General features: G+C 47.0%; 1 protein-coding gene across 2 annotated transcripts in view; it reads right to left on the reverse strand.

Annotated features, from left to right (window-relative positions):
• Positions 1-27267, reverse strand: part of CMTM7 (CKLF like MARVEL transmembrane domain containing 7) — a 43236-nt gene that overhangs the window by 4034 nt on the left and 11935 nt on the right. Inside the window, exons 2-3 of one of the 2 annotated variants that reach the window (XM_057555726.1) lie at positions 5626-5799; positions 1076-1174 (exon numbers count right to left, since the gene is read on the reverse strand). In XM_057555726.1, coding sequence (XP_057411709.1) covers positions 1076-1174; positions 5626-5799 — 273 coding nt within the window. The remainder of the gene's footprint in view (positions 1-1075; positions 1175-5625; positions 5800-27267) is intronic. The other variant, XM_057555727.1, reaches the window with a different exon arrangement.

The following is a 27267-nucleotide window of genomic DNA, read 5'->3' on the forward strand; positions in this document are numbered from 1 at the left end:
AATGGGGTTTATTGGGATTCCAGGGCTAACATTGTAATGTGCCACCTCAATCAGGAAACCCAGTGGGACTCTCCCCACATGGTCCTGAAACACAGCGGGCGCCAAGCTCTTCTGTGCCCCCTCTGCCAGCCTGCCTGCAGCTGGGCAGGGGGCAACCATCCCTCTTCTTGGAAACTGCCTGGGGAGGGGGGGAAGGTGCTTAAGGGGCACGAGTGCTCAGGGATTTGGCTGCCCCTCCGCGGTGACCTTCTGCCCCATGCAGACTCCACCCCTCCGTGGAATTCCAGGCACTCACCCACTCTTGGCCCAAAGTCAAGAGAATTTTGGTACCGTGTGGAAGTGAGTGACTATCACACAGAGAGCTTTTCTTAAAACTCATTTGAAGAGTGAGGCAAATCAGTTCTGGCCTACAGACTTCCAAACTGTAAACAATTAGCTAAAACAGAAATCAGATGACAGGAGTCTATAGATCTTTTTAAAATAATGTATATACACATATGTGTATCTGTGTGATAAATATATATAGCTCCCATAGCACTATGTTTTGTCCACTTCCATGCTACTTCTATTCAGGTTAGCAGATGGGTCAATTTTCACCTCTGAAAGGTATAGGAGCGTTATTTCCTGGCCTGAATACTGTTAAAAGTCAGGAATGGCAGAGCTAGGGCTCATGGCAGATTATCACTAGCTGATCACAATAATGTTCCCCTGGGCTGGAAAGAGGCCTCAGAACCTTTCCCTGAACAGTGCTGAGACAGCCATGAGCAAATGACCAAAGTGAACATGAGAATTAAAACCTACTTGCCCCCTGATTTAAGTAGTGGCTGTAAGAGAAAGAGGCCTGGGCCGCTGGGGCCATTTGAGTTTGTAACAGCCCTGCCCATCCACCTTCTGACACCCTCCACCGTGGGCCCAAGTTTAAGGCTCTTTGGAGACCACTGCTGGTGGATCAAGGTCCGGACTGATTCTGAGAAAGAAAGGCCCCAGAGAACAACCCCTTTGCTGCCCTGAGAGGAAGAAAATGAGCATTCGGAACAGGAATTCATTCCTGCCGCTTCCCAGAGAATGTCCTCACCGCTCCAGCCACCAGTCGGCTCTGGCTGTAACTCTTGGAAGCTGCCACGATGGACGCGATTAGGAGGAGCAGGGTACCGATTAAATAGTGCAGGAGTTCCTGGGGGCAAAAACAAAGCAGAGCAGTGGGTAGGGAGCTCCACTCCTGGTTCTCAGAGGCACCTGGGCATCAGGAGAGATGCATGGAGGGGAGGGAGTGACACTTCCTCTTCTCCCTGTAACACCCCGGCAGGAGCAGTGAAGCTCACAGGCAATGAGAAAGGAAGGCCAGCCAGGATGAGGCCACACAAGAGAGAAGACGCCAGGCAGGCAGGAAGAGAGGTGACAAAGAGAAAGGGTGCTTCTCGGGTGAGGAGAGATGTCCCCTTAGGACCACTCCACTCCTGAGGTCAATCTGTCCATGGTACCTTGACCTCTGGCCAAAGCTACTAACAAGCAAATGAGCTGCTTGCAACTCCAAGGATGGAGAGTTTAAATGAAGCTGCAGCTCTGAGAAGCAAAGCCCCTTAAAAAGATGTGTGCCTTCGCGTCTGCTTCAGAGAAAGTTCTGGGCTAGCAATGTGCTGGTTTTGGTGGCTGCCTGGAGGGTCTCCCCATTCTGTGAACAAAAGTCCTCCCAGTTCTGTCCTCATTTTGTCTTCCCTCTTCTCTTCTGTTGGAAGTGTGCCCTCAGGCCAGACTGCTGAGGGGTCTGCAGGAAGGGCTGACTCCGCCTTTGCTTCCCTTGGGTCCACAGGGGCACCCATTTCTGCCCCATTCACTCTCCGTGATAAAATGGGGTCTTTGCAGGCCCTGGATGAGGCGGGGCCTCTGTCATTCGACAACAAGGGAATGCTTCGCCTCATCCTTTCCCCTCCCCACAAACGCCAGATCAGAGGAGAACTGGGGCTTAGGGCCACTGACAGTGGGGTGTGCTCCAGAGAGGAATTTATAGCTGTCAAGGCCTATATTAAAAATGAAGAAAGGTTTCAAATTAATAACCTAACCTTTACCTTAAGACACTGGAAAAAGGAAAGCAAACTAAACCTAAAGCAAGAAGAAAGAAGGAAATAAAGATTGGAGCAGAAATACAGAGAACAGAAGAAAAAAAGAGGAAATCAATGAAATCAATAGCTGGTTCGTTGAAAAGATCAACAAAACAGAGAAACCTTTAGCTACACTGATCAAGAAAAAAGAAAGAAAACATTCAAATGACCAGAATCAGAAATGAAAGACAGATGGGAATTCCCTGGCGGTCCAGTGGTTAGGATTCGGTGCTTTCACTGCTGGGGCCTGGGTTCAATCCCTGGTCTCGAAACTAAGATCCCACAAGCCAAGAGGTGCGGCCAAAAATAAATAAATAAATAAAAGTGGGGGCATCACTACTGGTGTTACAGAGTTAAAAAGGATTTTAAAAGAATACTATGATCAATCATATGCCAATAAGTTAGATAACTTAGATGAGATATTCCTAGAAAGACATGCTACTGAAAATGACTCAAGTAGGAATAATCTGAATAAAATTTATAATAAGTAGAATTTGAATTAACAATAAAAACACTACCCACAAGAGAAGCTCAGGACCAGGTGGCTTCACTGCAGAATTCTACCAAACATTTAGAGAAGAATCAATTCCAACTCTTCCCAAACTCTTCTAAAGAACACAAGAGGAGGGAACACTTCCCAGATCATTCTATGAGGCCAGTTTACCCTGATAACAAAACCAAAGACATCACAAGAAAACTAAAGGCCAATAATATATCTTACGAATACAAACGCAAAAATCCTAGCAAACCAAATCCAGCTACACATAAACTGAATCATACACCACAGCCAATCAGAATTTATCCCAGGAATGCAAAGTTAGTTCCACATGTGAAAATCAATGTAATATGCCATATTAATAGAATCCTGGGGGGAAAACCTACATGACTATCTCAACAGACAAAGAAAAAGCATTTGACAGATTCTAACACCCTTTCATGATGGAAACACTCAACAAAGTAGGACTAGAAGGTAACATCTTCTATTTGATAAACCTCCTACAAAACCCCCACCTAACATCATATTTAATGATAAAAGATGAGTGCTTTCCTCCTAAAATCAGCAACAAGATAATGATATCTGCTCTTGCCACTTTAATGCAACATTCAACTAATTTCTTGCAATGAGCCAAGAAAATGAAGCAAAAAGCATCTAGATTGGAAAGGAATGTAAAACTGTCTCTATTCACAGATGGTATGCTCTTATAGATAGAAAATCCTAAGGAATCCACTAACAATCTATTAGATCTAATAAATGATTTCAACAGGATTGAGGGTACAAGATCAATATACAGAAATCAATTGTACTTCTATCCACTTGTGATGAACACTCCAAAAATGAAATTAATAATTACATTTGAAATAGTATCAAAAAGGATAAGATACTTAGGAACACACTAAACAAAAATAGTATAGAACTCATACTCTGAAAACTACAAAACATTGTTGAAAGAAATTTTAAAAGATCTAAATAAATGGGAAAACCTCCCATGTTCATGGATCATGACTTAATATTGTTAAAATGGTAATACTCTCCAAACTTATCTACAGATTCAGTGCAATCTGTATTAGAATCCCAGCTGACTTCTTTGTAGAAACTGAAAAGCTGATTCTAAAGTTCATATGGAATGGCAAAAATCCAAAACAATCCTGAAAAAAAAGGACAAATGGGAAGACTCACACTTCCTAATTTCAAAACTTACTGCAAATCCATAGTGACCAAGGTAGTATAGTAAGATCAGTGCAACAGAGTTGAGAGTCCAGAAATAAATCCATGCATTTATGGCCAACTAATTTTCAACAAGCTGCCAAGACCACTCAATAGGAGAAAGAATAGCCTTCCCAACAAATAACTGGGACAACAGGATATTCACATGCCAAAGAATGAACCTGAATCCTTGCTTCATACTATATGCAAAAATTAACTCAAAATGGATCAAACACCTAAATGTAAGAGCTAAAAGTATGGAAGGCTTAAAAGAAAACACAGAGGTGAATCTTCATGATCTTGAATTGGCAATGGCTTTTTAATATTATATCAAAACCATAAACTAGAGAAAAATATAAATTAGATTTCATCAAAATAAAAAACTTGTCCTTTAACAGATACTATCAAGAAAGTAAAAAAAAAAAAAAAAAAGAAAAAAAAATTATGGGAGAAAATATCTGATAAAGGACATTTAACTAGAATATACAAAAAACTCTTACAACTCAAAAAAACAACCTAATCAAAAAATTGGCAAAGGATGTGAAAAGACATTTCTCTAAAGAAAATATACAAATGGCCAAAAAGCACATGAAAAGATGACTAACATCGTTAGTCATCAGAGAAATGCAAATCAAAACCACAAGCTGTAACTTCACACTCACTAGAATTAATAAAATCTCGAAGTTGGAAATAACAAGTGTTGACAAGGATGTGGAAAAATTAGAACCTTTATATACCACTGCTAGGAATGTAAAGTGGTACGTCCACTTTGGAAAACAGTCTGGCAGTTCCTCAAACAATTAAACATAGTTACCATGTGACCCAGCAGTTCCACTCTTAGGTATATCCCCAAGCAAAATGAAAATATGTCCACACACAAAGTTTGTACACAAAATGTTCATAGCAGCATGATTCATAATTGCCAAAAGGTAGAAATTCATAATTGCCACATGTCCATCAATGATGAATGAATAAACAAAATGTGGTACATCCTTCCCATGGAATATTAGCTATAAAAAGAAATGAAGTACTGATACATGCTACAACATAGATAAACCATGAAAACACTCTACTAAATGAAAGAAGCTAGTCACAGAAGACCAAATATATGAGTCCATTTATATGAAATGTCCAGAATAGGAAAAGTTACAGAGGCAGGAAGCCAATTAGTAGTTGCTCAGGGCCGGAGGTAAATGAGGGATAGAAGGTAACAGCTAAAGGGTACAGAGTTTCTTTTTGAGATGATGAAAACATTCTAAAAATGACTGAGGTAATGGTTACACAAGTCTGGGAACACACTAAAATTCATTGAATTGCACACTTCACTGGGTAATTGTATGACATGTGAATTATATATCAATAAAGCTGTTTTTAAAAAGAATATAGTGGGAAGAAAAAACCCTAGCAACTTCTGACATGTTTCCTCAGACTCTGCCAGTCGACTTTAGCCGACAAATCTTATCAATACTCACACAGTGTAAATACCCATCACCCCTGTCAGCTTCTTCCTTCCATGTTCCTCCTCCGAGTCACACACACACACACAGCCCATTTTCTGTCACTTGAGAAAACAAGCACTGAGGTGAGAGGCACAGCCTTCTTGTAGCTGGAAGGTGAGTTTTAGAAACCAGTGGTGAGTTTTAGAAACCAGTGGGACATGAGGCATAGACGTCCACCTAACAGTGGGAAATTCAGAGCTGAAGCAGCCAAGGATGGTGCAGGAAGGCGGGGTAGGCAGACAGGAAGGACTCCGTCAGGTCTCAGCGCCCAGCCAGCATCCTGACTCGTGCAGGCTGAGAGCAGGCCCAGCCATTCCCTTACCGACAGGGGCCAGCTGATACAGGTGAGCACGCGGTACAGGCGGAAGAGGTGGACCAGGTAAAAGGCGAGAATCATGATCAAGTTGCAAACGGTGACCACTTCAAAGTAGCTGTAGGCACTGTAGCTGGTCCACAGAGAGCTCCTCACGCAGATGAAGGCGATCAGCAGCGAGATCTGGGACGTGAACACAGAGACATCAGAGAAATGCCCACCCAAGATGGGCACCCAGGGAACGAACAACAAAACAACAGAAACACAACCACAGGGAACTGAGGAGCTGCCACAATCCAGGTTACCCCATCACAATTGGCTGGAACAGTGCAGTTTCCCACAGTACAAGCTTTTGAAACACAAGCCATTGTGAATGCTGAGGACGGCAGGGAGTGGGCTGTTCTCTCTGTTCTCTGAAGTCCATGTGCCAGCAGGATGCATCCTCAGGGAGAGGGCAGGAATTCTGGAAATACCCAGGCAGGACCACCTCCCTTATTTGCTGGACCTCCACGGAGTCAGCGTGATATTGAACCCCAGGTTTCCATGTTAGGTTGAACTGAAGGAAGTTGCCAATATTTGACTGTTTTAGACCCACCAAAATGTCAGTTCATACGTATAACCTACCAGCTGGCAGACAGTAAGTTACTGTCAACGAAAAATCAAATAACCAGCAAGCTAAGAAGAAAGAAAAGAGAATTTTATTTGAGCCACCCTGAGGACTATAACCTGGGAAACAGATTATCAGAAGTTCTGAGAACTGCCCATTGATCAGGAGTTAGAAATGCAGTTTTATATATACATATATATTTTTTATAAATTTATTTATTTATTTTTGGCTGCGTTGGGTCTTTGTTGCTGCACACGGGCTTTCTCTAGTTGCGGCGAGCGGGGGCTACTCTTCGTTGCAATGCGTGGGCTTCTCACTGCAGTGGCTTCTCTTGTTGCCGAGCATGGGCTCTAGGTGCGCAGGCTCAGTAGTTGTGGCTCATGGGCTCTAGGCACGCAGGCTCAGTAGTTGTGGCGCACGGGCTTAGTTACTCCATAGCATGTGGGATCTTCCCGGACCAGGGCTCGAACCCGTGTCCCCTGCAATGGCAGGCGGATTCTTAACCACTGCGCCACCAGGAAAGTCCCGCAGTTTCATACATTTTTGAGACAAAGAAATTATGTATCATATTGACAGGTTAGCATTGTGTACACAGTTCCTCAAGTGTTTGTTTTTTTTTTCAATTATGCATGTAGAGACAAACTTTTTAGTCAATGCAACCCCTTATAGGAGATGAAAAAGAAATATATTAATCATAGAATTACAATGCTGGCATGTGAAGAAAGGGGCCAGCTTTTTCTCAAACGTTGATCTCATCCTCCTGCTTTGAGGAGGTCTGGTTAATGTGTAATGCAGATGCACACTGCCCATGGGGTAAGGCCTACCACAAAGGGGGCATGTCATTTGTTGTTGCTGTTTCTGTTTGTTTTTTTCTGTTTGTTTGTCCTGCCATAGAAAATTTACGATTTTCCTCACCGTCACCACTTACTGATGCTTGATGTACATGATCTCCTTGAGACTCCCCACAACTCTACCAGGTCAACAAGATCATCCCCATGCTCATAAGGGGAAACGGAGGCACGCAAGCCCCCATACTTAGCTTAAGGCTACGTCCACTGTAGGCTGCGGAGGCACGATTTGAACCTTAGTCTGTCTGATTCCAGGGACCCTGTTCCTCCATGTCAGATGCAGCTTTGCCTTCCAAAAACTGTGAGCCGTCACCACAAACGACCTGAGGAAGGCGGATGTGCCGTCAGCTGTGTGGGAATCCTGACTACAAGGTGGTACTTGCTGCCCCCCGGGCCTGCGGTGAGAGCTTGCTAAGTATATTGTTACATGAATGAATGAGTGCGCAGAATCAATAAACTAATGACCTAGTAATGAATGAACAGATCAGGTCAATTATTAGCAACATAAGAATACCATGGAAGGGCAGACTGGAAGAGGGGAGAGAAGATTCTGAGTTTCTGGGAAGGCCACTCACAGAGAACAAAGTCTTGTTCACCCCACACAGGGGATAAACCAATAACACACAGGTGTTAAACGTATGTAAAGTCTCAGGGTCTATTTTAAAAGCACAACTAATTTAGGACAAAGCTTAAATATTTCACACTGCCTCTTTCCTACAGAACAGTGATTCTCCAAGGGGGTGTGTGTGTGATTTCGTGTCCTATGGGACGTTTGGCAATGTCTGTGGAGACATTCCTGGTTGTCACAGTTGCAGGGGGGGTGTTACCCACCCTCCACAATGCACAGGACAGGCCCCGTAATACAGAACTATCTGGCCTCAAGTGTAGCCTTCAAACTACTGCCCTACTGTGAAGAAACCCCGCTGTAGAAAATGTGAGTCTACAATGAGAATTAGATCACGAAATGGATCTAACGCTGGTTAAAGTGGCTAATGCTAAAAACTCTATTTTCCAAAGCCCCTCATTGCTAGCATTCTACCAAGGTCCTTGGGTACAGGGACACCAGCTAGCAAAGAACACTCAGCTTGAGCCTAAAGTGGGCATGAAGAGTGTTCTGCTTAACAGATCAAAGCAGAAGAGTGTGGCCCTGACACACAGGGACCCTCAACATTTGCGTATTTCCCTTTGCTAATGAGCAGCAAGAGGATTTTCATTTTTTCAGTTCCTCTCCAGCCAGCCGGCCACAGTGATATAATGATTCACACCTAGAGGTTGTTTTAAAGCCTCAAAGGGAGGCTTTGCTTCACTCAGGAATGTGCATGATGGTCAGAGCTCTGCTGCCCTATAAGCCCCCATTTCCAGGCCTCGTCTCTCTGGGGAGTCTGGGGGGTCTCCCCAGCCTTGCACTGACCCTCTCACACACACTGGGGCATTTTAATTCAAGGCCTGCCTTAAAATGCAAATAACCCAGGATTATGCAGTGGATTTCTAGGTGGAGAAGCTGTTTTGCACCTAATTTAATTCAAAGATTAAAATAATTTTTATAAGTCTTCATCTGTGACAAAGTCTGCAGACACGTGGGTGGGAGTTTCCCCAACCAACGAAAGGGGCCCGGGCAGGTCTTCCCCTCTGAGCCCCGGGGCTGAGCGCCGTGCAGCAGGAAGTACATTATTGCTCTACCCCAAACTGTCTCAGACCTCTCTGGGAAACCTGACTATGAAATAAGACTTCCTGAATTCTGACCCCTGGGTCTCAGGCCGCCTACCACGTGCTCTTCTCCAGCAGAGCCCAATTTTGGACAATCTCGTTTAGACAGCAGATGGTGTGTACTTGTGCACACTACCGAAAGTGTCCTTTTTGCCGAAGGAGTCATTTATTACTACTTTAGCTAGCCAGCATCTTAGCTAGCGCACTTAAGAAAAAGAGAGACTTGATTGACTCTAAACTTTTCAAGAACTCCTCCAGGGCCAGTGGGTAACCTCTGCAAGTGCCCTGAATCCTCTAGATCAATACTCAGGGGGCAGCCAGGAAGGTGAAGCAGAAGAAAGGACAATGGACAGAAAAGGCCTGGGATGTGGGCGACCACCCCGCCCCCTGCAACCAGCCCTCTCAGGACCTCTTCTTCCCCCACCCTTTTTAAAAAATTGAAGTAGAGTTGATTTACAACGTTGTGTTAGTTTCAGGTGTACAGCAAAATGATTCAGTTATATGTGTGTGTGTGTGTGTGTGTGTATGTGTGTGTATATATATATATATATATCAGTTATACATATATGTTCTTTTTCAGATTCTTTTTCTATTATTCAATATTACAACACATTGAATATAGTTCCCTGTGCTGTACAGTAGGACCCTGTTGTTTATCTATTAGGACCTTTTCTTGTTCTCAGTGAGAAAAGCCTGAATTCAGAGAAGCTGAAGTGAAGAAGGCTGGGAGGCTTTTGGAAGACACATACGGTTCTGTTTATTCATTTATTTTTTTTAAAAATTTATTTATTATTAGTTTTTGGTTGTGCTGGGTCTTTGTTGCAGCACTCGAGATCCTCGTTGCGGCATGTGGGATCTTTTAGTTGCGGCATGCAGATTTCTTAGTTGCAGCACGCATGCGGGATCGAACCCGAGCCCCCTGCATTTGGGAGCACGGAGTCTTACCCACTGGACCACCAAGGAAGTCCTGGTTCTGTTTGGAGTAACGTCAATGTGATACCACATAAAGGACTCACTTGTTTCTCTGGGTGCTTCCTAGCTCCTCTCATAAAGGTCTGTTCTTTTATTTTTTATTATTATTATCTTTTTTGGCCTCACTGCGCGGCATGTAGGATCTTAGTGCCCCAACCAGGGATCAGACCCATGCCCCCTGCAGTGCAAGTGCGGAGTCTTAACCACTGGACCATCAGGGAAGTCCCAGGTCTGTTCTTTTATAACGAACTGTCATGAAAAGTTGAAAATAAGGTATCTAACATAAATGTCCAGGGGTTTAAAAGTCATGTTGCAAGAACCCTTAACTCAAAGCCGGGTCTCACAGACCCACCGCGGCATGTTTACAGCCACTGGCTTTCCCTCAGATTAGAAACCACCTCGTCCCCCTCAAACCGTGTCCTTTCTGACTCCATGCTATCAGAATTATTATCAGAAAGAAGAGATCATTTTTGTGAAAGCAGCAGTGTGTTTCAATTTCACAGGAGACGAAGCACACTGAACATTACCTGAAAGAGACGCTTGTCCCCTGAGAATTTTGCAGCTAAAACAGGCTGGTCCCTAAGTCCATGGCCAGGTGCCCGGCAGCAGGCCCAGGCCTGGGTGGGCCTCCCTCAAGGAGGAAATGGAATTTTGAAGTCGAAGATGGACAAGTTCTGGAGAAGCCTCCAGAGGCAGTGCTCAGGAGGTGACCTCTGGTGGTCTCAGGGTCCCGGCTGCCTGTGCCCAGGGACATTCCCTCGGCAGGCCTGCCCCCCAATGCCCCGCCACGTCTGGGGCACGGAGTGTGCCTGTGTCCGGCTGCAGATGACACCAGACGCCTCTGCTTGAGAGCCCGGGGCTGGATGCCAGCAGGTCACCCACCCCACCCTCTCGCAGGGTTTTTATTCTGACCTTGGGATAATGTCTCAGTGAGAGAGACAGGCAGGAGGAGGGAAAGCAACTGATAAAAGGCAACATCAAAAGGCCTCAGACCAACTCGAAGAGGCTTTTCTGGAAAAGCCCAGGAGATGAAAGCCAAGCTTGTTCAAAAAGTCAGAGAGGGCTTCCCTGGTGGCGCAGCGGTTGAGAATCTGCCCGCCAATGCAGGGGACACGGGTTCGAGCCCTGGTCTGGGAAGATCCCACATGCCGTGGAGCAACTAAGCCCGTGAGCCACAACTACTGAGCCTGCGCATCTGGAGCCTGTGCTCTGCAACGGGAGAGGCCTGCGCACCGCGATGAAGAGTGGCCCCTGCTCTCCGCAACTGGAGAAAGCCTTCGCACAGAAACGAAGACCCAACACAGCCATAAATAAATAAATAAATAAATAAATAAATTTAAAAAAAAAAAAAAAAAAAAAAAAGTCAGAGATGTGGACGATGAGGCAGTGATGGGAAACTGCATTTGTAGATGCAAGCAGGCCCCTAGCGACTCTGCTTGGCAGCGGGCAGGCAGGCAGGAGACTCTGCAGTGTTCCAGCTGTGGCTGAACTCTGCCCTGGGGCGCGGGGAGACGCACCTGTCTGCTGGTGAAGCCCCCTCTAGGGACCAGGAAATGGCCCCGTGCAATCTCATGAACAGCCACGTGCCAAAGGATTATTCATTGGTTATTAAAATTCACTTATTTTGCTTTCTTGTATTACAAAGATCACACGTCAAGTTGTAAAAAGCACTTTATGGGCTTCCCTGGTGGCGCAGTGGTTGAGAGTCCGCCTGCCGGTGCAGGGGACACGGGTTCGAGCGCTGGTCTGGGAGGATCCTGCATGCCGCGGAGCGGCTGGGCCCGTGAGCCACAGCTACTGAGCCTGCGCGTCTGGAGCCTGTGCTCCGCAACAAGAGAGGCCACGACAGTGAGAGGCCCGCGCACCGCGATGAAGAGTGGCCACCGCTTGCCGCAACTAGAGAAGGCCCTCGCGCAGAAACGAAGACCCAACACAGCCAAATAAATAAATAAAATTAAAAAAAAAAAAGCACTTTATGACACGTCTTGGAGCTCTTTAATGGCACATATACAGATCTACCCTTTCCTTTTAATCAGCTGCGGCTTCACTGGACTCAGGGTCTCTCAACCTCGGCACTGCTGACACTGACCAGGAGGACGCACTGTCGTGGGCAGCTGCCCTGCAGGATGCCTAGCTGCCACCCGGTCTCTTGTTTCACATGTGGATTTCCTTTCTGTCGCACTGGCCCTCCTCGCCTTGATGCTCCACAAAGGACAGCCCTTCGCGAGCACTTACTGTACCCAAGCCCAGGGCTAAGTGCGCTACAATTTTTAACCAAGTTCATCCTCACAACAGTCCTAGAAGGTAAATACTACTGTCGTCATTTTACAAGGAAAATGAGGCACAGAGAGGTTAAGTGACTTGCTGAAAGTCACACAGCAGGGAAGTAGAGCCAGCTGGGCCCCCGGCATGCGACTGCATGTCCTTGCTCCCCACCATGATGCTGCCCTGCCTACAGGACCTGCTTGTTTCTCTCCAGGACTGTTTCCTGGCTCTTGCCTCTGTTTTCAGCCAAGGGCTTGAACTCACTGTCCAGTTCCCACTAGGGGCGAGCACGGAACAGCCTGTGGCACCCCGGATAAAAGAAGGGAATCCTACCCTGATTCAGAGTCCCACACACTCGGAGGCAGGGCTCTGGGGCTCCAACTCAGAAAGGTGGGCCCGTTAAAAATGGCGGTCATGTCAAGTGTCCTGCTCAAACAATAGGGTTACTCTAATTACATAATCAATACTTATTCAGTATAGAAAATTAATTCATACAGGTGTCTATTTAAGAAAACAAAAATCACCCATAATCCCACTTCTCAGAGATAACCACCACCCCTGGTATTTTGGGGTATTTCTTTCCACATATGGATGTTATGAGCACATATGTATTATTATTCCTTTTTGAAGATTGGATTACATGCTATATACAGTTATATACTCTGCTTTTTAAAAAGATTAAGTATTTTATCATTTGTAGTCTCTCCTCACTCGGTTATTCTGCTTTAGAGCTCCAGCAAGCTGTGTATTTCACCTGTTTATTTTTGTTGTCACCCCCCAAAAATAAGCCCCCTGATGATGCGGGTTTTGATCTGTTTTGCTCACTGTTGTTGCCCCAGAGCCAGGAACCCTGAATGGTGCGTGGGTTCTCCACAGTTATTTGTGGCTGGAATGAATGAATACCGTTTACGGTGCACCCCTGAGGCCTTCCACATTCCAGGCACTGGGCAAGGCCACGCTCCTGCTCCCTCGTGCTGAGAGGGGAATAGAGAAAGGAAAAAGCATCGCCCTGGACAGGCCCTACCTTTTACGCGCGGGAGGAGACCAGTACGTTTGCGGTTCTCCTGCGCATCTGAAACAACTGCGAGCTTTAACCCCAGAAGCAAGGGGTCACCAGGGAAGCTGTGCAAAATACACACGCACACGTTCAGGTGTGGATCAGGCCAGAGTGACGCTTTGACAAGCTGGCCACCCCAGCCGGGGCCACCGCTGGCCAGTGCGTTCCTCATTGGAGATGGGTCAGCTGTGGGCACACGGGCAGGGCCCAGAGCGAATTCCCTGCTCTACTCCCAGGGCCCAGCGCAGAGGAGGCCTTCAGTGACGTGTGCAGAACTGCATTTGGGGTGAAACTGGATTCTCACCGGGACCCCGTAGTAAACACGGCCTGTGGGCGGACTGCAGCCTCTTCTCCGCAATCATGTCCCCTTGGCTCTCAGGTTACAGGAGGCAGCACTGGACACAGGCGTTTGCTTTGGGGGCACAAGCAGGAGGGGGGCTGCCTTAGCAGGGGCCACCACAACAAGCAGATGGAATGCCCAGCAATTGAGACACACCCTGAAATATTTATGGATGAGCCAAAACGTAGTATAGGAGCTGCTTCACAATAATATGGGAGCAAGTGGGCATGAGAGGTCTTTGGGGGATGATGGAAATGTTCTAAAATTGGATTACGGTGATGGCTGCACAACCCTGTCAGTTTACTCAGAATCACTTAATAGTATGCTTAAAACGAGTAGCTTTTACAATATGTACATTATGCCTCAATAAAGCTGTTAAAAATAATATGGGAAGAGTAAGGGGATGAGGATGTATTTCAAGGAGGACTGGGCATGAATTGGTGACTGTTACAGCAGGTGATGAAGGTGACAGTACACCCTCTAAGGATGCGATGAGGATTAACTTCAGTTAACACATGGAAAGTCCTGGTGCTTCACCCCAAACAAGTATGCAACGAACTGTGAAATAACATTAACAGTGAACTAACATGTGAGGGTTAATACTGAGCATGGGGGACCTCCCTGGTGGCACAGTGGTTAAGAATCTGCCTGCCAATGCAGGGGACATGGGTTCGAGCCCTGGTCCGGGAAGATCCCACATGCCGCAGAGCAGATAAGCGCATGCACCACAACTACTGAGCCTGTGAGCCACAACTACTGAGCCCGCGTGCCACAACTACTGAAGCCCGTGCGCCTAGAGCCCATGCTCCGCAACAAGAGAAGCCACTGCAATGAGAAGCCCACGCACCACAACGAAGACCCAACGTAGCCAAAAATAAATTAATTAATTAAAAAAAAAAAACTGAGCATGGGCTTGGGAGGCACTGCTGGGCTCAACACCAAATTGTCAAATATCTTTAAAAAATGCATATCCTTTGACCCAGTAATGCCATCTCTAGTAAATTATCCTACTGAAACAGTGGTGGGTTTTTTTTTTTCCTGGTTTTTTTGTTTGGCCTCTAGTCTTGCAGAATCTTAGTTCCCCAACCAGGGACTGAACCTGGGCCTTGGCAGTGAAAGCGCTGAGTCCTAACCATTGGACTGCCAGGGAATTCCCCAGTGGTGGGTTTTCAATTGAGGGAACACAATATTAATTTACAGGGGAAAACAGAGAAAATACATTAAATGCTCTTTTTTAAGATTCTAAGATCAGGATAAAATCAGATGATAAGACCCCTGTGTGCAGCCAGGGTCTGACTCAGAGTAGGAGCTAGTGTTTCTCAGAGGTTCCCTGATGAATAATAAAAATAAAGTAAAAGAGGCTGACTGCCAAGAATCTTCTCCAGGACCAGGGGGAGCAGGGGCAGGGTCCACAGCCCTTGCTGGGACATGAGCTTTTTACAAAGTGCTGGAATAATGATGATTATTCTCACAAATGGCTACTACTCATTAGGTACCTCCCACGTGCCCGGCACAGGGTTGTGCTATTATGACTCCCCTTCTACAGATGAGGAAACAGATGTGGAGAGGTGCCTGCCCCAGGCCATAGAGCTATTTGCACAGAGATGGGATTCAGTCTTTTCCATCTGCTTCCCAAATGCGGTCCTTAACCACAGTACCCTGCTTCCTGCCTCTTTTATGTGTGTTTTTTTTTTTTCCCCAAGCTGTGGGACTGGGCAGATGACTTCATCAGCAAAGCTTTAACTGTAAAGCTTTCCCTGAGGACTCAATGGGCTGGGGTAGAAGACGGGACGGGACCGGACCGGGCTGCACAAGAAGCTTAAACTCTCTGCAACCAGATATTCTGACTCCCTCGGCCCCAGCAGTGCAGGGTAAAAGTAACATCCGACCCCCCGTTAGCACACTGTGGCTGTGTTTTCCAAAAACGGCCACAGCAACATTTCCAGGCTGCTGTGCTCTTCCAGAGACTTGCTGCTCCCCACCAAGAAGCAGAATCCATCCGCTCCCCTTGAATCTGGGCAGCCTTGGCACCGCCTGGAATGTGGTGGGATTGACATGGCAGGCCTCCCACGGCTGGGTTAGAGGCCCCGACATAGCTTCACTGTGGCCCCCCCCCATCTGCAGACGCACCCCTGGAACTCTCCCACCAGAGGTCACTTGGTGAGGCCACGGGTGGGCGTCTGGCCAAAACCCCAGCTGAGAGCTGGTCACCAGCCAGTATCAACCACCACACGTGAGAAAGCTAGTCTTCAATCATTCCGGCCCCAGCTCTCGAGGTCTCCCAGATGCAGCCCAGTCATCCTGGAGCAAAGACAAGCCCCGTTCACTGCATCCTGCCCGAGCTCCTGACCCACAGACTCTGTGAGCGTAATAAGTGGCCGTTTTACAGCTACTAACCTTGGGCGTGATTTGCTGTGCAAGCACAGTAGCTGGAGCAGGCGCTTAAACAAAAAAAAAGGTCCCGCTTGGCCTGTTCTGAAAGTATGCATTGTTCTGGGTTTCGTGTTTTGATTCTTTGCAAGGGGAAGTTGAGGTCCGCTCAGAGGGCAGTGGTGGGCCCAGGTGAGAGATCACATCTGCGTCTCGCACCTGGCACTCTGGCTTAGACACGTCCCCTCTGCGGAGATGCTCTTGGGGCAGCTCAGCTGGAAGGCAGCTGTCGCCTCCGAGAACCCTGTCGCTGACTATTACATAATGAAGCCGCTGTAAAGGGGACGGCGGAGGATGGCTCGATAGATCCCCACCTCCGTCCCACATCGCATCCGAGAGGATGCTTGTCCTGGATCGTCCTCGACGAGAGGCTCTGATGGGGCAAAAACTGCTGGGCCTGGAGGCTCCGGGTTCGATTGAGAAAAATGAAAAATGCCAGTGACAGTCAGAGGCTACATCCTCGAGCTCTCGGTCTGGGCTTCCCTGCAGCCGTGGCAACTAAGAGGGAAAAGCAGGAGCCCAGGATGGCTGCCTTAGCACCCTCTCGGCTCACCCCGAGTGGCTCAGCTGGTGAGGACCACTTATTTATGCTTCCTGGTAAGATTTCACTTGAAAAGAAGATCCTCCTACGTATTGATTTTCTTTAAATTCAGGGCAGCAACTGTCTATACAGTGCTGAGCACAGGCAGGTCCTTGAGTCTGGGGAGCGGGTACTGCACACCATGAGCTCTGCGACAACGCCACCTCCCACCATGTCACGAGACTCAAGCTGCTAGGCTGCTACTCCCAGAGGGTGACAGACACGTGGATAGTGCTGAACCCAGTTACTCCAGCTGAACCCAGCTCAGATCAGACTAGAAGCTAACCTCGAGACCTGGAAGCCAGCCCGGGTCATGATTAGCAGGGTCAACCCCAGCTGACCTCCGTCATGTGAGCAACAAACACTCCTTGTTGATGCCACCAAGATTTTACGACTGTTTGTCATGCAGCAAAAGCTAACCGATGCATCTGTTTTCAGAATTTCCCTGGTTTCCCATTTAGGCAACCCCAGTTTTTCAAGTGAAAAGAAGAATAAATTATTTATTCAGTGATTATTTATTGAGTCCTAACCATGTTCCCAGCCCTGCTGAGGGACACAAGGCTACACTGGTTTCTACTTTGCCAAAAACAATCCTACGGAAACCTTGATGCAGAAGAAAGGGTTATGCCACTCAGTACTTTGGCCAGATCCTGGGGAAGTAAATATTTGAAGAAGCTGTGCGGCCGGCCCCAGCAGGATGCCTGGTATCCAGCCCTGGGCACGTGCCAGAAGTAAGCGCCTGCTGAATTTGAGAATGCGGGTGTGGGATACCTTGATTAAAAACCCAGGCAGCGGGGCTTCCCTGGTGGCACAGTGGTTGAGAATCTGCCTGCCAATGCAGGGGACACGGGTTCGAGCCCTGGTCTGGGAAGATCCCACATGCCGCGGAGCAACTGGGCCCGTGAGCCACAGCTACTGAGCCTGCGCATCTGGAGCCTGTGCTCCGCAACAAGAGAGGTCGCGATAGTGAGAGGCCCGCGCACCGAGATGAAGAGTGGCCCCCGCTTGCCACAACTAGAGAAAGCCCTCGCACAGAAACGAAGACCCAACACAGCCATAAAATAAAAAATAAAAAAACAAAAAACAAAAACAAAACCCAGGCAGCATGATGCCAAACCAGTGCCAGCCTAGGGGAAAAAGAAATTAGTCTGGGATAAAAAATGACAAAGCAAATACCTAAGAATCATTAAAGGATTGTAAGCATGTGTCACTGATGGACAACCACAATGGTTAAGGATGCATGACTGTCGTCTGGTATCCTGTGAGGAGTGGAGAAGGAAGCCTGAGTGTTGGCCAAAGGCAGCCTCCAATCAGAATGAGTGAGGCTGAAGGGGAACAGTAAAGCACAGCCAGCAACCATGATAGGTCAAATTGTCACTTAAGAAACACAATTACTAATGGGCCAGTTAACCTCGCTGGGCCTCAGTTTCCTCATCTTTAAAATGGGGATAGGGCTTCCCTGGTGGTGCAGTGGTTAAGAATCCGCCTGCCAATGCAGGGGACATGGGTTTGAGCCCTGGTCCGGGAAGATCCCACATGCCGCGGAGCGACTAAGCCTGTGCGCCGTGACTACTGAGCCTGCACTCTAGAGCCCACAAGCCACAACTACTGAGTCCATGTGCCACAACTACTGAAGCTTGTGCGCCTAGAGCCCTGCTCTGCAACAAGCCACCACGGTGAGAAGCCTGCACACCGCAACAAAGAGTAGCTCCTGCTCGCCCCAACCAGAGAAAGCCTGCGCGCAGCAATGAAGACCCAACGCAGCCAAAAATAAATTAATTTTTTTAAAAGTCCTTGCAGAGGTATTTTGGGAAGAGTAAACAGGATGATGTTTGAGAACTCTTAGCATAGAGCAGCACTTAAATGGCGGTTCATTGAAGTGCAGCGAGTTGTCACCGGGAGATGAGCACAACGTAGGACAGCTTAGACACCCGTGCTGCCCAAAGGGCGAGGAGCCTCAGACCCGGACACAGGTACCTAAAAAGAAAACAGGGGACGAATGCCATCAGGGAGGCACCATCTGTGAGGAAGGATGCTGGAGGAGAGGAAGGCCAGGCACATCCTCTGTGAAGAGCGGGTGTGGCCCAGTGTGGACCCACGGGAGGCAGGATCTGAACACACAGGGAAGGGAAAAGGAGGCTTCCAGCTGAGGGAACCCGGTGGGAAGGCGTGGGGTGGAAAAGCACGGGGCGTCTCTGGGGACAGGTGAGTTGTTCTCCATTGCAGGCAAACCGCACACGTGCGTGACGGGAACAAAGCTGGCAGGGGCGGGGAGGCGTCCGATTCCAGGCTGAGGAAGTAGACATTCCGGGCAGGCCATGGGGAGCCAGTGAAGGTTACCGAGCAGGGAAGAACCACAACAGAACTGCAGGCTTGGAAAACGAATCTAGTGGAGATGGGGGAGAAGGAGCACGCGGTCAGTTAGGAGGAGGCTGTGCCCATCCTTGCAGGGGCACGAGGAGCAGAATCAGAGATACAGCCAGAGGAACGGGCAGAGAAGGCGGGTGGGAGGAGGGCGGCAGGTGGCACAGATGTCCCGGGGACCCTTGGGGGTGACATGGGGAGCGGCCCCCGCATCACAGCAGGCGGAGGCCGACAGGAAGCTCCCCCTGCGAGCCCGTTCGGGAGGCGGCTGCCTCGGATTCCTCAGAGTGCTGACCACAGGCTCCACATGAGCTGGCAGCCCCATCTGTCCAGACCTTGGCACAGACAAAGCCACTCATGAAAGAAAAATGCGCCAGGCCTCCCCCTCCTGCGGGCCACCAGTGCCCCCGCTCCTGCCCTCTGGCCCAATTCTAGAGAACAACTCCCCAGAGAGGACAAGACCACGGGGCTGGCACGGACACCTCGCCCCTGTCTTCCTCCCTCTCCAGCCACCATGTCCTCGGTTCAAAGGCACAGTTACTGTGATCTGCGCCCCCAGCTTCAGTGACATCACTCCCAAAAGCTGGCCCTTCTCTGATGCCTTGCTCTCCTTTGCTCTCTCACTTTCGAGTCACCTGTGTGCCAGGTGAAAACAAAGACTTTCCTTCAGAAAGTTCCCCACCTCCTTGACCTTCACTTACAAAATAACCGGTAAGGCTGGAACCTGGCCCCTCCCTACACTTCCCCTCACCGGGCCTGCAGGGTCACCCTGAGCCTCCTGGCTGCTGTAAAAGCTGCCTGGCGGTAAGACGCAGGGTCTTTCGGTCCCCACGGAGCAGCCCTGCCTCTGCCCTGGTCTAGATGCCTGTGGAGGAAGCAGGAAGGACAGAGACATGTACATAAAGTTCAGCCTAAACAAAGCCGCCTCTCGTGCACCTGCTAAGAGGGAACCAGACCACTCAGATAAATGCAGCACAAATACACTGTCCCCAGGGCTACACTGGGGCCGGGCACAGAGCAGGACCTCAGTAAGGTGAGACAAATCACCTTGGATCTGGACTCAAATGCTTCTTTTCACATCCTGCTTCTGAACTGAGTTTCACTACGTTATGCTGTTCTAACACATGGGCAGAAGTGAGACACAGGTAAAGCCCAAAAGAGCAGCAACCACAGGAAGAAGAATGAGAGCCAAGGATTCAGAACAACCCGCGCTGGCTTATCAGTATGTGAATGTCTCAAAGAGAAAGAAGGTCTGGAAGTGGGCTGGGTCATTAGCAAGCTGCTGGATCAACTCTTTCCAGGCTATCAAAACCCTCAACAAAATATTGGCATATTGAATCCAACAATCGATAAAAAAACATAAATGCTCAAGAATTAACTAAAGTTTGTCCCAGGAATGCATGGCTGGTTCAACATTTGAAAATCAATGTATGTACCGTATTAACAGACCGAAGAAGAAAACCCAAATACTCATATCAACTGATACAGAAAAAGCATTTGACAAAATTCAATATCCATTTATGATAAAAGCTTTCAGCAAACTAGGACAGCAGGGAACTTCCTTAACCTGATAAAAGGCATCTACAAAATAATCTAAAGCTAACAATGTACTTAGTAATGAGAGACTGCATGTATCCCCCTAAGATAGGGAACAAGGATGTCCTCTCTCACCACGCTTATTCAACATATTTCCGAAGGTTGCAGTAAGAAAAGGAAATAAAAGGCATGTAGATTGAAAAGGAAGAAACAAAATGTCTTTATTTGTAAACAACATGATTATTTATATGGAAAATCCCGACAGAATCTACAGAAAAAGATCCTAGAACTAATAAATGGGTTTAGCAATGTTACAGGTTTCAAGATCAATACCACAATCAACTGAACCTGTAGATCTAACTGCCAACTGGTAGGAAATACTGGGGACTGAAGAACTTGTTAGGGACACCGCAGGGATGCACTCAGATGCATCTACTCAATGGGAGTGAACCACAGGAATGAATGAACAGCTTTATTCAAGAAATAAATTGTAATGAAAAAGAAGGAAGAGGAGGAAGCCACAGATTAAAAGAGACTTGAGAGACAGACACATGAACAAAATACGATGTGTGGTTTTTATCTGGATCCTGATTTGAGCAAACCAACTGTTTAGACACACACACACACATAACTGGGGAAACCTGAACAGACTGGATATTTGATATTGCTTGTCTTTTAAGCTGTGACAATAGTAATATAACAATATAATATCATATAATCATAGTGGTCACTATTACGAAGTATACATACTGAAATATGGAATCTAGGATTTGCTTCTAAACAATCCATGGGGTAGATGGGAGACAGACATAAAACAAGACTGACCATGTGTTGATAATTGTTTTAGTTGGGTGATGGATGCAGGGTCATTATAATATTCTCAATATTTTTATGTTGAAAATTCCCCATTATAAAAACTTTAAAAAGCAACGTACAGGGAACTGTGAGTAGACCCGAACCATGGAAATAATGTTGCGACCAGGGAAGGGTGGCAGCTGAACAGAGGTGTCAAGAAACTATTTCCCAGTTTATCCTTTTTAGACTTTCAATGCAAGACCCAGATGAAACAGGTAAATTAACACCCTCACTGCTTGATTAATTCCTCCAGCAATTTTGCTGAGGCGGTTGACAATGATGGGGAAGCTGTCAAAGCCTAACAGAACCATGACGAACTGATTTCTATGGCTAACAGCGCTTCCATACCTCACCACTACCAAAACGCCCATTCTGGGAACCAATCAAGAATTTTTCCAAACTCTACGCCTTTGCACAGGCCGTTCCCTCCTCCAGAACGCTCTTCCCGCCTTTTCCTCCTGCCTCGCCATCATCCCACGCTCAGGTCTCAGCCTGGAGGTGCCTTTCCCGGGAAGGTCTGAGCACAGGCTGGGAGGACCCAGAGCTCCCTCTGCCTCCTCCTGCAAAACCCTCGGCCCCTATGCTAATCACACTTCACGGATTCAAAGACGCCCGCCCCGTCTTTTCACACCATCTCTTCCCTCCAACTGGAGGCGGAGCTATACCTGCTGCTGGCCAGACCAGACAGCACCTGTGGAGTAGTTACCATTGCCTGCCATGTGCCAGCATCAAAACTTGCGAATGGGTGTCAGCACATGGAAGAAAATCCCAGAGGCCAGAGCGGAGCACTCTTCGAAGCCCTGGGAACCAGAGGTTGTGGGGCTGACATGGCGAGACGGTGAAACAGGCACATCGAAACAGTCAAAAGCCAGCTTACGAGCCCAGCACCAGTAGCTTTTAGTTCTTTCACAGATTCTTCTAAAGAATGCTGCACTGCTCACACTTTGGATGGCACAGAGGACCAGAGTATGCAAAGATACTTGAAAAAGGATTTCTTTAAAAAGAGTCCTTAAAAAAAAAAAAGAAATTTAGAAGAGGGCCACTTTAGGAATATCTTAACCAGTTTATTTTCCTTCATCAAGTTTCCTTTTTATGTATTCACAAGAATATATAAAATCTCCATTTAGTTAAGTCTAAAGGAACTCTTTCAAGGAGCATAAAATAAAATTTCTAAATGATAAGAGATTTGCATCCTCATATAGTTAACACTGGCTTCCTTTCCTAGCAGTGTCTAAAACAATGCGGCCTTGGAGGTGATGAAATACAACACCTGTATAGTGTCCAGATCTTCTGCCCAAGGGGAAAGGTCTGATTAGCCTTGTTCACCGCTGTCCCCCTCAACATCTGGCACAGGGCTGGGACAGAGGAAGCATCAAATAAATATCTGATGCAGTGACCTGAAGCAGAGCCTCTGCCAGACAAAGAGCCACGACTAGAACCACACAAAGGTTTATCACTCGAGCCAGAACTAGAAATCCGAAAGTGAGCTGGCTGCGTCAGGTCTTCTATTCTCTCAGCCTTTAATCCACTACAGCGATGCCGTTGTTCAGTGTTTGCTGGTGTTGCTTTAAATTAGGAGCTCCGTCCTGACAGCCTGACAAACCGGCAGACACTTCTCTCATCCCTCGGCTCACCTCTGCTTTGGCGTCAGAACCCCCTGTTTTGAGTGCGTAAGTCAGTGGAAAGCTGTTGACCCAACTAAATAAAATCGGGCATCCAGCCTCTCCCCACAGGCTCCTGCCTCCTGGCCTGCAGGCCTGAAGCGACTGCCCCGGGCCCTTCCACAGCTCGGCCACTCCCCTCTCCCTCATTATCCCTATTAATGATCATGATTAATAATTATCATTACTGGGTCTTCTGAGGAGGTCCACGCCTCTCAAGCACTTCACCCAAGCTGACTTTTCTGAAAGGAGTGCTGTTACCAGAGGCTTTGGCAAAGAAAATTTTCTTTCATTTCATTCAAAAAAAAAAAAAAAAGATTCTGCACGGACATAGAGAACAGACTGGTGGTTGCCAAGGGGGAGGGGGTCGGGGGAAGGATGGAGAGGGAGGCTGGGATTAGCAGGTGCAAACTATTATATACAGAATGAATAAACAACAAGGTCCTACTGTATAGCACAGGGAACTATATTCAATATCCTGTGAGAAACCATAATGGAAAATAATATTTTTTAAAAAGAATGTGTATATATATATGTATAATTAAATCATTCTGCTGTACAGCAGTAATTAACACAACACTGTAAATCAACCATACTTCAATAAAAAAATAAATTTTTTAAAAAAAGCAAAAACAAACAAAAACGACAACAGGAAAAAAAGATCCTGACTGCTTTCTAAATTCCAGGCACCCTGTGGTGACCCAGACAGGAAGGTCACTGCCCTTACGCAGTTCAGGTCCTGGTAGAGAAGACCCACCACCAACAGGTAATGAAGATGTGAGCAAGGGGATTTCAGCTAAAGAGGTGCTGGGAAGAAAGCAGAACTGGGCAACAGAACAGGGTGATGGGGGGTGGCTGGGTGGAGTTGTGGGGGACTACTTCAGACGGGGGGGGTCCTTCAGAGGCAGAACAGGGGGAAGCAGGCCATCTCTAGACCTAGGATTGTTTCTGTTTCCTTATATTTAAATAGGAAAAAAAGGGGAAAACCACACGGTCCAGTGGTTAGGACTCAGTGCTATCACTGCCGAGGGCCCAGGTTTGATCTCTGGTCGGGGAACAAAGATCCTGTAAGCCGCGTGGCGCAGCCCAAAAAAACAAAACTAAACCATAAATATGAAAAATGGGGCCTTGGAGTCCTCTGCACACAGCTGACAGAAAAAAGAGCAGAGAATCCTGCCTCTTAAAAGCCTCAAACAGGAAGCGACAAATAACACTTCTACGCTCATTCCATGGGTGAGAACTAGCTGCACGGCTGCACAGCTGTGGACCAGAAACAAGCCTGCACCCTGGGAGTGGGAGCCCGGGGTTTTGGTCAACAGCTAAATACTTCAGCTGAACTCTGTATCTGATGGCATAAACTACTGTGAACTCGGGTGCATGGCAAAAAAAAAAAAAAAAAAAGAAAGGAAAATAATAGTAACTAAATGACAGAGGCTGTTGTGAGGAATCCCCCAAGCAATTTTAGCCATTGTCCCAAGGATATTACCCTTTTTTTTCGTTTTGGCCGAGCCATGAGGCATGCAGGATCTTAGTTCCCCGACCAGGGATTGAACCTGTGCCCCCTGCAGTGGAAACATGGAGTCTTAACCACTAGACCGCCAAGGAATTCCCCTAAGGATGTTACCTTTGAGTTAAGCCATTTTTGCTTTTTCTTTTTATTAACAGGACATGCACTTAAGCTCAACATGAACTATTACCCCCAGATAGGAAGTCTGCAAAAGGGACTTTTGTGAAAACAAAAACACTGAAAGGGAGATAAGTCACCATGATCCAAACACTTTTCTTTCCTTTCTTTCTCTTTTGCCTCTGTTGTAGCCACAAAACACGGAGAATCAGAGGGTCCCTCCGAACCAACTTCAATATCCAATGATGGGGCTGCTCTGTCCTGGACTCTTCACAAATGTCAAAGTCCCGAAAGATAAGAGAGACCGTTCCAGGTTGAAGAGATTACAGAGACACAACCACTGAAGGCAACACTAGACCAGAAAAAGGACGTTAGTGGGTCAACTGGTGAAACCCGAATAAGGCTGATAGATTAGACACGACAGCACTGGTGTCACTGATCTCCTGATGGAGGGAGCCATACTGCAGTTTGTAAGAGAAGGTCCTTAGGAAATGCTCACTGAAGCACTGGGGACAAAAGGGCATCATGTCTGCAACTTACTCTCAAATGGTCCAGAGAAAAAAAATAACATGTATATAAATAAAAAATGATTAAACAAATGTGGCAAAATGTTAACAACTGGAGAACCTGAGGGAAGGGTATGTGGGGAGTTCTTTGTGCTGTTCCTGCAAAGTTTCTGTATATCTGGAATTATTTATAAATAAAAAGTTACAAAAGTATATATAGTTTAGAGACAAATCATTGGGCACTTCTACAAACATTTAAAACAGGAACTATTTCACAAGCAGTAAATTAAGCAGGGTTCACTCGACCATTTTAAGACGTATTTGAGCTGCAGTCTCTTACCTGTAAAGATTCTACTAGAATGCGGTAAAATTTATTTGGCATTCTAACAGTTTGGGGGAATTGGGGACACTTCATTTACTGTCTGTGGAAGGCCAGACAGCACATCTCTGGAACCCACTTTTCATCTTTTGCCTCCACCCTGCCATCTGAGAATGACTCTGATGCTCTCTTCAAGTTTGCTCTGTCTTTATGGTTCTGCTTTTCTCAGCAAAAATTCAAGGACCGCTTCTCTCTCTGAAGAACCTATTAAGGAAAAAAATGTGCTAAAATAAAGAAGATGGAGGCGTAATGCCAGCCAGAGTGGCGGAGGGTGGCCATCACCTCTCCAAAACTGCATGCCTGGAAATAAGCAAAGCGCTTCTAAAAGGACAAACTAGGGACTTCCCTGGTGGTTCAGCGGCTAAGGCTCCACGCTCCCAATGCAGGGGGCCTGGGTTCGATCCCTGGTCGGGGAACTAGATCCCACATGCATGCCGCAACTAAAGATCCTGCGTGCTGTAACTAAGACCCGGCACAGCCAAATAAATAAATATTAAAAATAAATAAATTAATCAATTAAAAGGACAAACTATGAAAAGTCTGCCCACAATGGACAGTCTTTAATTGGTTGTATTAGTGTCCTGTGGCTGCTGTTACAAGTTACCACAAAATTGGTGGCTTAGAACAACAGAAATTTATTCTTTCACAGTTCTGGAGACCGGAAGTCCAAAATCAATATCACTGGGCTGCAGTCAAGGAGTTGGCGGGGCTGAGCTCTCTCTGGACACTTCAGGAGGGTGTGCTCCTTACTTCTCCCAGCTTCCATGGCTGCTCTGGCCATCCTGGCTCATGGCTGCATCACTCAAGCTCTGCCCCATCTTCACATCACCATCGCCTTCCCCACAACCCTGCTGTTGAGTCTCTTATAAAAACACTTGTCGTGGGATGTAGGGCCCACCCAGAAAATCTAGATAATCATTTAAAGACCCTTAACATGATTAAATCTGGAAAGACCCTTGTTCCAAATAAGGTAACATTCACAGGTCCCTGGGTTTAGGACGGGGATATAAATTTGAGGGGAGGGGGACCAGATGACCCACTACATCTGGAAATCAATATTTTATCCCTAAATGACACTAAGACAATTATATGTTGAAATGGTGATCACAGCGCTAAATATAGGCATATCTTGTTTTATTGCATTTTGCTTTATTGCATTTTTTACAATAGCACTGGCGTCACTGATCTCCTGGAGTATCTATTGGTGCCTGTTTTCCCACAGCATTTGCTCACGTCATGTCTGTGTCACACTTTGGTAATCCTTGCAGTATTTCAAACTTTTTCATTATTATTATATTTGTTATAGTGATCTGTGATCAGTGATCAGTGAGGTTACTATTTTAATTCTTTCGGGGGCACCACAAACCATGCCCATGAAAGACGGTGAGCCTGGGACTTCCCTGGTGGCGCAGTGGTTAAGAATCCGCCTGCCAATGCAGGGGACACGGATTCAAGCCCCTGTCCGGGAAGATCCCACATGCTGCAGAGCAACGGAGCCCGTGCGCCACAACTACTGAGCCCACGTGCCACAACTACCGAAGCCTGTTAACCTAGAGCCCGTGCTCTGCAACAAGAGAAGCCGCCGCAATGAGAAGCCTGCGCACCGCAACGAAGAGTAGCCCCCTCTCGCCACAACTAGAGGAAGCCCGCACGCAGTAACGAAGACCCAACGCAGCCAAAAAGAGATAAATACAAAAAAAAAAAAAAAAAAAGATGGTGAGCTTAACCAGTAGGTGTTGTGGGGTTTTGTTTGTTTGTTTGTTGGGGTTTTTTTTGGCTGCACCCCACAGCATGTGGGATTTTAGTTTCCCAACCAGGATAGACCCCACACCCCCTGCAGCGGAAACATGGAGTCTTAACCACTGGACCACCAGGGAAGTCCCTGTTGTGTGTGTTCTGACTGCTCCACTGACCAGCTGT

This window comes from Balaenoptera acutorostrata, chromosome 10 (genome assembly GCF_949987535.1).
Source record: "Balaenoptera acutorostrata chromosome 10, mBalAcu1.1, whole genome shotgun sequence".
NCBI lineage: Eukaryota > Metazoa > Chordata > Mammalia > Artiodactyla > Balaenopteridae > Balaenoptera > Balaenoptera acutorostrata.